Genomic DNA, 12,677 nt, shown 5'->3' with positions numbered 1-12,677 from the left:
TAAGGACTCCAAACTAAGTGTATGTAAACTTCCGACTTCAACTGTATGTATTGTATGAATCCCCTAAATCGAAATAATATACATTTGATGTGAAAAAAAAGTTTCACATCAGGATATTGATATTAGTCATACCTCTTTGGTAGACTGATCCTGCAGAGTCTTTACACTGTTCTGCAGTTCTGAAAAGGAGAATGAAATGTGATTGACAGATGATAAAATAAAATAAACATGTTTATTTCAATGGTCCTCAACATGTTAAAAAGCAATATATAGTCAAACATGTTTATTTCAATGGTCCTCAACGTGTTAACCTCTTAAATGTAAATGGCAAAATTTAGATATCCGTCTAAATAGACCCAAAGGTAACTGCTATTCATGTGTAATTACATGATTCTGACCTGCCAAAACTTGGTATACTTGGTATATTTGGAAAGAAGACATCTGGGAGATGATGAGGAAGTGATCAGAAGATAGATAGGAGTTACATAGTTCAGAATACACCAGATCAAAACACAAACTATGCATTGTTTTATTTATTTTTATTTTGAAAGTCTTCTTTCTTTGACAAGCTATAAGTGAATTATTGATTCCCAGAGCTGGAAACACATCCGATGGCTTCCACAACATGTGAACAATATCAGATTTTTTAAAAATGGGATTGATCGTCCTAACAACTAGAAATGGAAAGATGTTTTAGTATGCGTTGTCAGGTGTGGTCACGGGACGTTTCCAAGTGTCCCTAAACCAAAGTGGCATATTTACATACAGTGCCCTCCACAATTATTGGCACCCCTGTTTAAGATGTGGTCGAGGACTTCCAAAAATTATCCTTTTTTTTTTAAACAACATAGAACCCAAATGCAAAAAAAGAGAAAAATCCAACCTTTTATTTAAGTACATTACTTTGGTGTAAAAAAAAAAAATCACACATTTAAAAAAAAAAAAAACTTGAAATCATGTGTCCCACAATTATTGGCACCCCTGATGTTAATACTTTGTACAACCCCCTTTTGCCAACAAGACAGCACTTAATCTCCTCCTATAACATTTCACAAGATTGGAGAACACAGAGAGAGGGATCTTTGACCATTCTTCTTTGCACAATCTTTCTAGATCATCCAGTGTCCTGGGTCCTCTCTTATGCACTCTCCTCTTTAGCTCGCCCCACAGGTTTTCGATTGGGTTGAGGTCTGGGGACTGAGATGGCCATGGGAGGACCTTGAGTTTGTGACTGCTGAACCATTTTTGTGTAGATTTTGCCACATGTTTTGGATCATTATCCTGCTGAAAGACCCAATGACGACCCATCTTCAGCTTTCTGGCAGAGGCCATCAGGTTTTTATTTAAAATGTCCTGGTAGTTCAAAGCGTTCATAATGCCATGCACCCTAACAAGGTTCCCAGGGCCTTTGGAAGAGAAACAGGCCCACAGCATCACAGATCCTCCACCATACTTCACGGTGGGCATGAGGTGTTTTTCGGCATACTCATCTTTTGTTTTACGCCAGACCCACTTTACATTTACATTTTAGTCATTTAGCAGACGCTCTTATCCAGAGCGACTTACAGTTAGTGATTACATATTTTTTTTATACTGGCCCTCCGTGGGAATCGAACCCACAACCCTGGCGTTGCAAACACCATGCTCTATCAACTGAGCTACATCCCTGCCGGCCATTCCCTCCCCTACCCTAGACGACGCTGGGCCAATTGTGCGCCGCCCATGAGTCTCCCGGTCGCGGCCGGCTGCGACAGAGCCTGGATTCGAACCAGGATCTCTAGTGGCACAGTTAGCACTGCGATGCAGTGCCTTAGACCACTGCGTCACTCAGGAGCTCACTCAGGAGCTCACTTAGAGTGTTTGTTGCCAAAAAGCTCAATCTTAGTCTCATCTGACCAAAGCACACGATCCCAGTTGAAGTCCCAGTGTCGCTTAGCAAACTCCAGACGTTTACGTTTGTGAGTGTTAGTGAGAAAAGGCTTTTTCCTTGCATGCCTCCCAAACAGCTTGTTGGCATGTAGAGAGCGTCTGATGGTTGTTTTGGAGACTTTGTGACCCCAAGATGCCACTCTTTGATGCAATTCTGTGACAGTGAGCTTAGGACTTTTTTTTACTTCTCTTACCATCCTCCTCACTGTGCGTTGTGGCAAGATAAACTTGGGACCTCTTCCAGCCTTGTTTGTCACTGTTCCAGTTGTTTTAAACTTCTTATTGATTCCTCTGACTGTAGATACGGGCAAGTTAAGGCGAGTGGCTATTTTCTTGTAGCCATTGCCTAACTTATGAAGGTCGACACGAATCTGCCTTACTTGAATGGTGTGTTCTCTTGTCTTTGCCATGTTGACAAATGGGTAAGAGAATTAGGCCTCTGCGTCACGTCATATTTATACCCCAGGGAAACAGGAAGTCATGTATTACTAATTAAAAGTTCCTAGATACCCTGACCAACTTTAGCAACTACAGAAAAATATATTTTTTAAAAAATCAATTAAAATTTTCAGCGGAATTGTTAGGGGTGCCAATAATTGTGGGACACATGATTTCAAGTTATTTTTTTCTAAATGTGTGATTTTTTTTTTTACCACCAAAGTAATGTACTTAAATAAAAGGTTGGATTTTTCTCTTTTTTTGCATTTGGGTTCTATGTTGTTTAAAAAAAAAGGAGAATTTTTGGAAGTCCTCGACCACATCTTAAACAGGGGTGCCAATAATAGTGGAGGGCACTGTATATTACATATTTCAAACCCTAAATGCTATTTATTCAGTATAATAACACAATGATATTATGTTTTAATGGTATAATGATGTCATGTCATAGTGTTGTGAGGACAGAGTAAGAGTTAAGAGATGAGTGGTTTGGGGCCATGAAGTCTACATTACATTATGTCAAGGTAGATTAGTGATGTTTAGGATAGCACGAGTGATGTTTAGGATAGCACGAGTGATGTTTAGGATAGCACGAGTGATGTTTAGGATAGCACGAGTGATGTTTAGGATAGCACGAGTGATGTTTAGGATAGCACGAGTGATGTTTAGGATAGCACGAGTGATGTTTAGGATAGCACGAGTGATGTTTAGGATAGCACGAGTGATGTTTAGGATAGCACGAGTGATGTTTAGGATAGCACGAGTGATGTTTAGGATAGCACGAGTGATGTTTAGGATAGCACGAGTGATGTTTAGGATAGCAACGAGTGATGTTTAGGATAGCACGAGTGATGTTTAGGATAGCACGAGTGATGTTTAGGATAGCACGAGTGATGTTTAGGATAGCACGAGTGATGTTTAGAATAGTACGAGTGATGTTTAGGATAGCACGAGTGATGTTTAGAATAGCACGAGTGATGTTTAGGATAGCACGCAGTGATGTTTAGGATAGCACGAGTGATGTTTAGGATAGCACGAGTGATGTTTAGGATAGTACAGTGATGTTTAGGATAGCACGAGTGATGTTTAGGATAGCACGAGTGATGTTTAGGATAGCACGAGTGATGTTTAGGATAGCATGAGTGATGTTTAGGATAGCACGAGTGATGTTTAGGATAGCACGAGTGATGTTTAGGATAGTACGAGTGATGTTTAGGATAGCATGAGTGATGTTTAGGATAGCACGAGTGATGTTTAGGATAGCACGAGTGATGTTTAGGATAGCATGAGGGATGTTTAGGATAGCATGAGGGATGTTTAGGATAGCATGAGGGATGTTTAGGATAGCACGAGTGATGTTTAGGATAGCATGAGTGATGTTTAGGATAGCACGAGTGATGTTTAGGATACTGACTTGGGGTAAAGAGTGATGAACATCAAAGACAGGGAGTGCCCATGGAGACTTGCCAGATGTTTGCCAGTAGGATGGTAATAAAGGGTATATAAGGTAGATGTTTCCTTTGTTCAAGTTAGTTCAACTGACGAAGGGCAAAGCCATGTCCGTTGGTTAGATGAACCCACGAGCTCGTGATCCAATAAATAAATACTTGGTATGAAATCTCCACAGAATGTCTAAGTAAATTCTTGCATCCTTGATTCTTTGACACCTGAGAAACTCATCATAACACACAATTTATACCATGTTAACCTCAAACAAGCCCCTATGTTCTTTTTCAAGAGGTCTATGAAAAGTGGAGGTGGGACCATCTGGGGGGTGAAGACCTTGACCTGCGGGGGGGGCGCTTGCTGGGGAGGAGTGGCTCCAAAATGTAATCGTCCAAATCCTCTGCATCCTCCACTCTGTGGTGAATAAAATAAAAGGGATATATTGTTGTAAGACACGCACAGAATTACAGTTTACTAAATTTACAGAACTAACATTACTGTAAAGTAAAAACACCAAGCCTAAACTTTATCTGTACAGTGACTCATACAGAAGGTGTGAAGCACACACAAAGAAAACAGAAACACTTTGGAGACAAAGGCAGAGGTGAGAACCACAAATAAACAATGGCCATGAGAGTTTAGTGGCCTCTCCAAAGTTACAAGGATGAAACTTAGAACAGCAAACAGTGAACTAATATGAAACGTAGACAATAACTACTTTGGAATTATACATTTAATAAATAAATGAAATGAATAAATTATAAAATTGATTTAAATGAATAAATTATATAACATTGAAATTACTTGTTACATAGGCCTATGTAAACTAAATCCAAAGCACAAAAAGCAGACAACTCATAAAAATAAAAAAAATACATATAGGAAATTAGCTATGTAAAGTAATGACAATAATTTACTTACAGATCTAAAAGTGGATCCATTTCCGTCTAGAAAGCAATCTTCGTCGGCCGAGTCGAAATCCTCGTTGTCCTAATCGCTCCCCTGATCCGAGTCCGACCTGTATTTTATTCAAAGCTTCTATGTCGGTATACTTATTCATAGCTGCCTTCTTTTTAGCTTCCTGTTCGATATTATTAGTTTTACCTTTTTTTAGCCCCCTTGAGCAGCCATCTTTTATGCTAAAGCGATGAAATCTGTTTACAATGTAATTAAAAAATAAATAAAAAATAAATGTATGCACTCGCTAACTGTAAGTCGCTCTGGATAAGAGCATCTGCTAAATGACTAAAATGTAAAATGTAGCGTGCTCGGTGCGTCTCGTCTCTGAGCCAGGTAGCAATAGTTCGCATTAAGCATAAACAGGTTCTAGGCCTTGCTTTGTCCCACCCAGGTCAACTGCATATCCCTGGACGCCTTCTCATTGGCTACAAGACTGTCAAGGTGTGTTATGGACGCCTTCTCATTGGCTACAAGACTGTCAAGGTGTGTTATGGACGCCTTCTCATTGGCTACAAGACTGTCAAGGTGTGTTATGGACGCCTTCAGCGCATAAGCAGACGATGTCATATCGGTGGACATTTGATGTTGCCATTCAGTCATAAGTATTAAGATAACATAGATGTGTTCCTACCAACCTAAGGATTAATTTCATACCCCCCCCCCCATGTAGCTATAGCTCAAACACAGACCAAATCGAAGTTTACCTTGTAAGATGTTTGCTGTTTGGTGAAAACGTTGTGTAAAATAAACATTTTGACTCTCGGGGCTGGTGATCAATAACGGCAGGTCACAGGCAGACCAATAAGACCTCGTCGTGATCTGTGGAGTCCCGGCTTTCGGTGTGTATCGACGTATTCCGTGTTTATTTCGTTTATGCTTCACAACGCTAACCGGAACGTAGGTAGCAGCCATCTTGAAATGAGGTCATCGGCTCGGCCTGTCCTTCTACATTCGTGTGCCCATATGTGGTAGTAAATCACACCGAAGATTTTAAAGGCACAGGTCAATAACCAAGATACTCAGCTTTCCGCAGACACCCTGCTTTTGAATATAGAGGCTACCGTTCTCATACCAGACTGAATTGAATTAAAAACAAAATACATTTAAGAGGTTAAAAAGCAATATATAGTAAAACATGTTTATTTCAGTCGTCCTCAACATGTTAAAAAGCAACTCATTTCATATAGGATGTGAAAAGTTGTTTTTCTAATACATTTTTGCTTAATTTTGGAGATGTTTAATGACTAAATTACTCAAAATGTAAAATGTAAAATATCCTACCATCAAGGTATTCCCTTGTCAGCTGCACAGCAGACCTGGTCTCTAGGGGTTCCATCCACTCTGTCTCTCCTGTCCTCAGACCATCAGCCAGGATCTGACAACCAGCAACAGGCTTTAGTAAGTCACAGTAGGTCTATATATTGTGATAGCCTGGTTACGTCACAGTAGGTCTATATTGTGATAGCCTGGTTACGCCACAGTAGGTCTATATATTGTGATAGCCTGGTTACGTCACAGTAGGTCTATATTGTGATAGCCTGGTTACGCCACAGTAGGTCTATATATTGTGATAGCCTGGTTACGCCACAGTAGGTCTATATATTGTGATAGCCTGGTTACGCCACAGTAGGTCTATATATTGTGATAGCCTGGTTACGCCACAGTAGGTCTATATATTGTGATAGCCTGGTTACGTCACAGTAGGTCTATATATTGTGATAGCCTGGTTACGTCACAGTAGGTCTATATATTGTGATAGCCTGGTTACGTCACAGTAGGTCTATATTGTGATAGCCTGGTCAATTCAGAAAGTAACCCAAATTCCAATTCGAATTTCCTAATTGAAAAGCATTGAAGAGAATTTGAATTGGATTGTCAGTTTACTTCCTGAATTGGCCCCAACCCCAGTGCACACCATTGTAATGTAGGTTTAACCAGGCTAATATTGGGTTGCTAAAAAAGGCATTTCAAAAGTATTATTTTTTTGGCACCAACCTGTAGAAACTCCAGCTCCCTGTACATCGGATACATGGGACTCCTCATGTCTCCACTGGACACCTTGATATTCTGCAGGAGGCGGGGGGAGTTAACAAGCAGTCCCTACATCCTGGGTACTAGTCTAGCTCTGAGAGAAACAGTCCCTACATCCTGGGTACTAGTCTAGCTCTGAGAGAAACAGTCCCTACATCCTGGGTACTAGTCTAGCTCTGAGAGAAACAGTCCCTACATCCTGGGTACTAGTCTAGCTCTGAGAGAAACAGTCCCTACATCCTGGGTACTAGTCTAGCTCTGAGAGAAACAGTCCCTACATCCTGGGTACTAGTCTAGCTCTGAGAGAAACAGTCCCTACATCCTGGGTACTAGTCTAGCTCTGAGAGAAACAGTCCCTACATCCTGGGTACTAGTCTAGCTCTGAGAGAAACAGTCCCTACATCCTGGGTACTAGTCTAGCTCTGAGAGAAACAGTCCCTACATCCTGGGTACTAGTCTAGCTCTGAGAGAAACAGTCCCTACATCCTGGGTACTAGTCTAGCTCTGAGAGAAACAGTCCCTACATCCTGGGTACTAGTCTAGCTCTGAGAGAAACAGTCCCTACATCCTGGGTACTAGTCTAGCTCTGAGAGAAACAGTCCCTACATCCTGGGTACTAGTCTAGCTCTGAGAGGGTTGGAACCGGTTAAGGGAAGACAACCGAAAGCAACAAAAAAAATTTGAGGAACAGAATCAGAACCGGGAACGAAAGTGATATATACTGTTCTGGAACAGAACCCTTATTTTAAAAGCATGGGAACCGGTTATAAACACTCCGCCCATTTTTTCCCAGTCCCACAACAACAAAAAACGCAACAAAGCCCTCACTCTGAGAGTTTTAAAAAACCGGAAGGAAGATGGCGTGAAGAAGGCTGCTCCAAATGAGTAAACGTCTACCAAAACGAACTCAATAGTACCTCTTTACGTCGACACTGCTCTGATGACTTGATAACAACCCAAAACAACTTTAAAAAGGTTTGAGAGGTTTATTGACATACTGTCAATGCTGTGAATGCCAAAACCATGTTGGAGGATGACACGAACACACCCCTTGGTAAACATGGAGAACCAAGAGCAAAAACACAACAGCTGGACTCCAGACATAGATGATCTATGCCTTTCACCAGTCTGTCTGCATAGAAACCAACCTGCTGTCGTTTTACATTTACATTTTAGTCATTTAGCAGACGCTCTTATCCAGAGCGACTTACAGTTAAGTGAGTGCGTACATTATTATTTTTTTCATATCCCCCCGTGGGAATCGAACCCAAAACCCTGGCGTTGCAAACGCCATGCTCTACCAACTGAGCTACATCCCTGCCGGCCATTCATGCTGCCAAACATGCCCTCGTAAAACTGACTATCCTACCGATCCTTGACTTCGGCGATGTCATTTACAAAATAGCCTCCAACACTCTACTCAGCAAATTGGATGTAGTCTATCACAGTGCCATCCGTTTTGTCTCCAAAGCCTCATACACTACCCACCACTGTGACCTGTACGCTCTTGTTGGCTGGTCCTCACTACATGTTCGTCGTCAAACCCACTGGCTCCAGGCCATCTATAAATCACTGCTAGGCAAATCCCCGCCTTATCTTAGCTCACTGGTCACCATAGCAGCACCCACCCGTAGTCTGTGCTCCAGCAGGTATATCTCACTGGTCATCCCCAAAGCCAACACCTCCTTTGGCCGCCATTCCTTCCAGTTCTCTGCTGCCAATGACTGGAACGAACTGCAAAAATCTCTGAAGCTGGAGACTCTTATCTCCCTCACTAACTTTAAGCATCAGTTGTCAGAGCAGCTTACCGATCACTGCACCTGTACACAGCCCATCTGAAATTAGCCCACCCAACTACCTCATCCCTATATTGTTATTTATTTTGCTCATTTGTACCCCAGTATCTCTATTTGCACATCATCTCTTGCACATCTATCATTCCAGTGTTAATACGAATTGTAATTATTTTGCACTATAGCCTATTTTATTGCCTTACCTCCATAACTTGCTACATTTGCACACTGTATATTATATGTATTTCTGTTGTATTTTTGACTTTGTTTTGTTTTACCCATATGTAACTCTGTGTTGTTGTTTTTATTGCACTGCTTTGCTTTATCTTGGCCAGGTCGCAGTTGTAAATGAGAACTTGTTCTCAACTGGTTTACCTGGTTAAATAAAGGTGAAATAAAAAAATAAAATAAAAAATCCCCTCCCCTACCCTGGATGACGCTGGGCCAATTGTGCGCCGCCCCATGAGTCTCCCGGTCGCGGCCGGCTACGACAGAGCCTGGATTCGAACCACTCGGGAGGTCATCAAGGCAAAGGGTGGCTATTTGAAGAATCTCAAATATATTTTGATTTGTTTAACACTTTTTTGGTTACTACATGATTCCATATGTGTTATTTCATAGTTTTGATGTATTCACTATTATTCTACAATGTAGAAAACAGTAAAAAGAAAAGAAAAACACTGGAATGAGTAGGTGTGTCCAAACTTTTTACTGGTACTGTATACAAAATAGCCTACTAGAAGGATTACCATATTTATTGTTTACAGGAAACTCATTCAATATATTAATGCTCAAGTAGCTCGGGGAAAAATAATGGGTACGTAAAATCTATTTCTGTCATCGGCTAAAGAATTCAAAAGATGTTATGATCCTATTCAAAAACAAATCTAGATCTTGAGGTGAAATCCGTTAAAACTGATCCTCAAGGAAAATGGATTGCTTTGAATATACTGCTTGAGGATACACCGATATGGCTCATAAATCTATATGAACCGATTCAATGACGATTCAAACTTCTAATTAGTCTCCAATATACAAATAACTAATATATAAAATGGTAGGGGACTACAATACAGTTAAGTACGTCAGACCGTCAAGGCAATCACCCTCTGGTGCTCAAAGAGAATACGAATATTATGAACACGTTGGAATTGACACATATTTGGAGGCTTAAAAACCTGGATCTTGTAAGGTATACTTGGAGGAGGCTTAATCGAGCTATCAATGAAATTGTCTGCATCATTTCCAATCCCCCATATATACAGTGCATTTGGAAAGTATTCAAACCCCTTGACTTTTTCCACATTGTTACGTTACTGCTTTATTCTCAAATGGATTAAATAAATGTTTTTCCTCAGCAATCTACACACAATACCCCATAATGACCAAGCAAAAACAGGTTTGTAGAAATTGTTGCAAATGTATTCAAAATAAAAAACAGAAATACCTTATTTACATAAGTATTCAGACCTTTTGCTATGAGACTCGAAATTGAGCTCAGGTGCATCCTGTTTCCATTGATCATCCTTGAGATGTTTCTACAACTTGATTGGAGTCCACCTATGGTAAATTCAATTGATTGGACAGGATTTGGAAAGGCACACACCTGTCTATATAAGGTCCAACAGTTGACAGTGCATGTCAGAGCAAAAACCAAGCCATGAGGTCGAAGGAATTATCCGTAGAGCTCAGAGACAGGATTGTGTCGAGGCACAGATCTGGGGGAGGGTACCAAAACATTTCTGCAGCATTGAAGGTCCCCAAGAACACAGTGGCCTCCATCATTCTTAAATGGAAGATGTTTGGAACCACCAAGACTCTTCCTAGAGGCTGGCCGCCCGGCCAAACTGAGCAATCGGGGAGAAAGGCCTTGGTCAGGGAGGTGACCAAGAACCCGATGGTCACTCTGACAGAGCTCCAGAGTTCCTCTGTGGAGATGGGAGAACCTTCCAGAAGGACAACTATCTCTGCAGCACTCCACCAATCAGGCCTTTATGGTAGAGTGGCCAGACGGAAGCCACTCCTCAGTAAAAGGCATATGACAGCCCGCTTGGAGTTTACCAAAAGGCACCTAAAGGACTCTCAGACCATGAGAAACAAGATTCTCTGGTCTGATGAAACCAAGATTGAACTCTTTGGCCTGAATGCCAAGCGTCACGTCTGGAGGAAACCTGGCACCATCCCGATGGTGAAGCATGGTGGTGGCAGCATCATGCTGTGGAGATGTTTTTCAGTGGCAGGGACTGGGAGACTAGTCAGGATCGAGGCAAAGATGAACGCATCAAAGTACAGAGAGATCCTTGATGAAAACCTGCTCCAGAGTGCTCAGGACCTCAGACTGGGGCGAAGGTTCACCTTCCAACAGGACAACGACCCTAAGCACACAGCCAAGACAACACAGGAGTGGCTTCGGGACAAGTCTCTGAATGTCCTTGAGTGGCCCAGCCAGAGCCCGGTCTTGAACCCGATCGAACATTTCTGGAGAGACCTGAAAATAGCTGTGCAGCGACGCTCCCCATCCAACCTGACAGAGCTTGAGAGGATCTGCAGAGAAGAATGGGAGAAACTCCCCAAATACAGGTGTGCCAAGCTTGTAGCGTCATACCCAAGAAGACTCGATGCTGTAATCGCTGCCAAAAGGTGCTTCAACAAAGTATTGAATACAGGGTCTGAATACTTATGTAAATGTGATATGAGTTTTTTTAAATAAATTATCAACAATTTAAAAAAACCTGTTTTTGCTTTGTCATTATGGGGTATTGTGTGTAGATTGATGAGGGGAAAAAACTATTTAATCAATTTAAGGATAAGGCTGTAACGTAACAAAATGTGGAAAAAGTCAAGGGGTCTGAATACTTTCCAAAGGCACTGTATATGTATAATTATTTAACTACATGTACCGTACATTTGAGCGAAAATAGCTGTAAGTAGCAGTAGAAGTATTGTTGTCCATTAGTTTACTCCAATCAGGGGAGGGATGGCCATTAGTTTACTCCAATCAGGGGAGGGATGGCCATTAGTTTACTCCAATCAGGGGAGGGATGGTAGGGGGAAAGTATAAATAAATAAGGGGGATTAGAAATGAAATAGATAAAGTGGCGGCAGGTAGCTTAGTGGTTAAGAGCGTTGTGCCAGTAACCGAAAGGTCGCTGGTTCTAATCCCCGAGCCGACCAGGTGAAAAATCTGTCGATGTGCCCTTGAGCAAGGCACTTAACCCTAATTGCTCCTGTAAGTCGCTCTGGATAAGAGCGTCTGCTAAATGAAAAAAAAAATGCAATATTAAAGCTGATCTACCCCCCCACCCCCCCCAAACAGCACACAAAAACAGTTTGACAAGAAAGAAAGCCGTCACTGTCACTGAAACATATTCCAGTGTCTGACTGCGCGTGCTACCTGCCCCTCGAAGCATTTTAGGCTACTGATGATACCATCGTGATTCAGAAATTAGAGAGAGAGAGAGATTTTTTATTTGAGAAGAATGGATTCACTTTTTCCAATGCTAGTTAAGGATCCTATAGTGATCACGTTTCACATTGGATTTATTAAACAAAAAAAAAAAAAAAGGTACGACGTTTTTTAAATGTTTAATTCTGGTGCCGCTCTGCACACACAAGCTTAGCTAGCTAGCTCTGGTCCAACGTTAAGCCAACCCTCGGAAGCTCAAAGACATTCAAAGTTCCTTCATGGAAGCCGCTCCTCCGAAGGTATAATTCTGTGGGACGAATTCAGATAATTATTGTCATAACAAGATGCCCAGCGCTTCGAGCCAAGCCTCCTCATCCACCCGCTCTCGCCCCACCCGCCAAAATGTCAACTGGTTTTTATTCGGACCGGTTCAGAATTTTTGCTGGTCGAAACAGTGGAACGGAATGAAAAAAAGAACGGTACGGTTCAGAACCGAACCCCTGGTTGTAAGTAATATGCTGTCACCTTACACCTACCCAACCCGTAGGGCGTAGGGCGTAGGGACTAGGGCGTAGGGACTAGGGACTAGGGCGTAGGGACTAGGGACTAGGGCGTAGGGACTAGGGCGTAGGGACTAGGGCGTAGGGACTAGGGCGTAGGGACTAGGGCGTAGG

At 41.8% G+C, this 12,677-nt stretch overlaps 1 protein-coding gene across 2 annotated transcripts in view; it reads right to left on the bottom strand.

Moving 5' to 3' along the window:
- The window catches only part of zwilch (zwilch kinetochore protein), a 44,955-nt gene that overhangs the window by 22,786 nt on the left and 9,492 nt on the right, over positions 1-12,677 (bottom strand). For both annotated transcript variants that reach the window (XM_041849981.2, XM_041849980.2), the window contains exons 7-9: positions 6,769-6,840; positions 6,055-6,148; positions 133-179 (exon numbers count right to left, since the gene is read on the bottom strand). In XM_041849981.2, the coding sequence (XP_041705915.1) occupies positions 133-179; positions 6,055-6,148; positions 6,769-6,840 (213 nt within the window). The remainder of the gene's footprint in view (positions 1-132; positions 180-6,054; positions 6,149-6,768; positions 6,841-12,677) is intronic.

Source organism: Coregonus clupeaformis, chromosome 26 (genome assembly GCF_020615455.1).
Source record: "Coregonus clupeaformis isolate EN_2021a chromosome 26, ASM2061545v1, whole genome shotgun sequence".
NCBI lineage: Eukaryota > Metazoa > Chordata > Actinopteri > Salmoniformes > Salmonidae > Coregonus > Coregonus clupeaformis.
The sequence above is the reverse complement of the archived record's forward strand: the minus strand, read 5'-3'. Positions and strand labels throughout refer to the sequence as shown.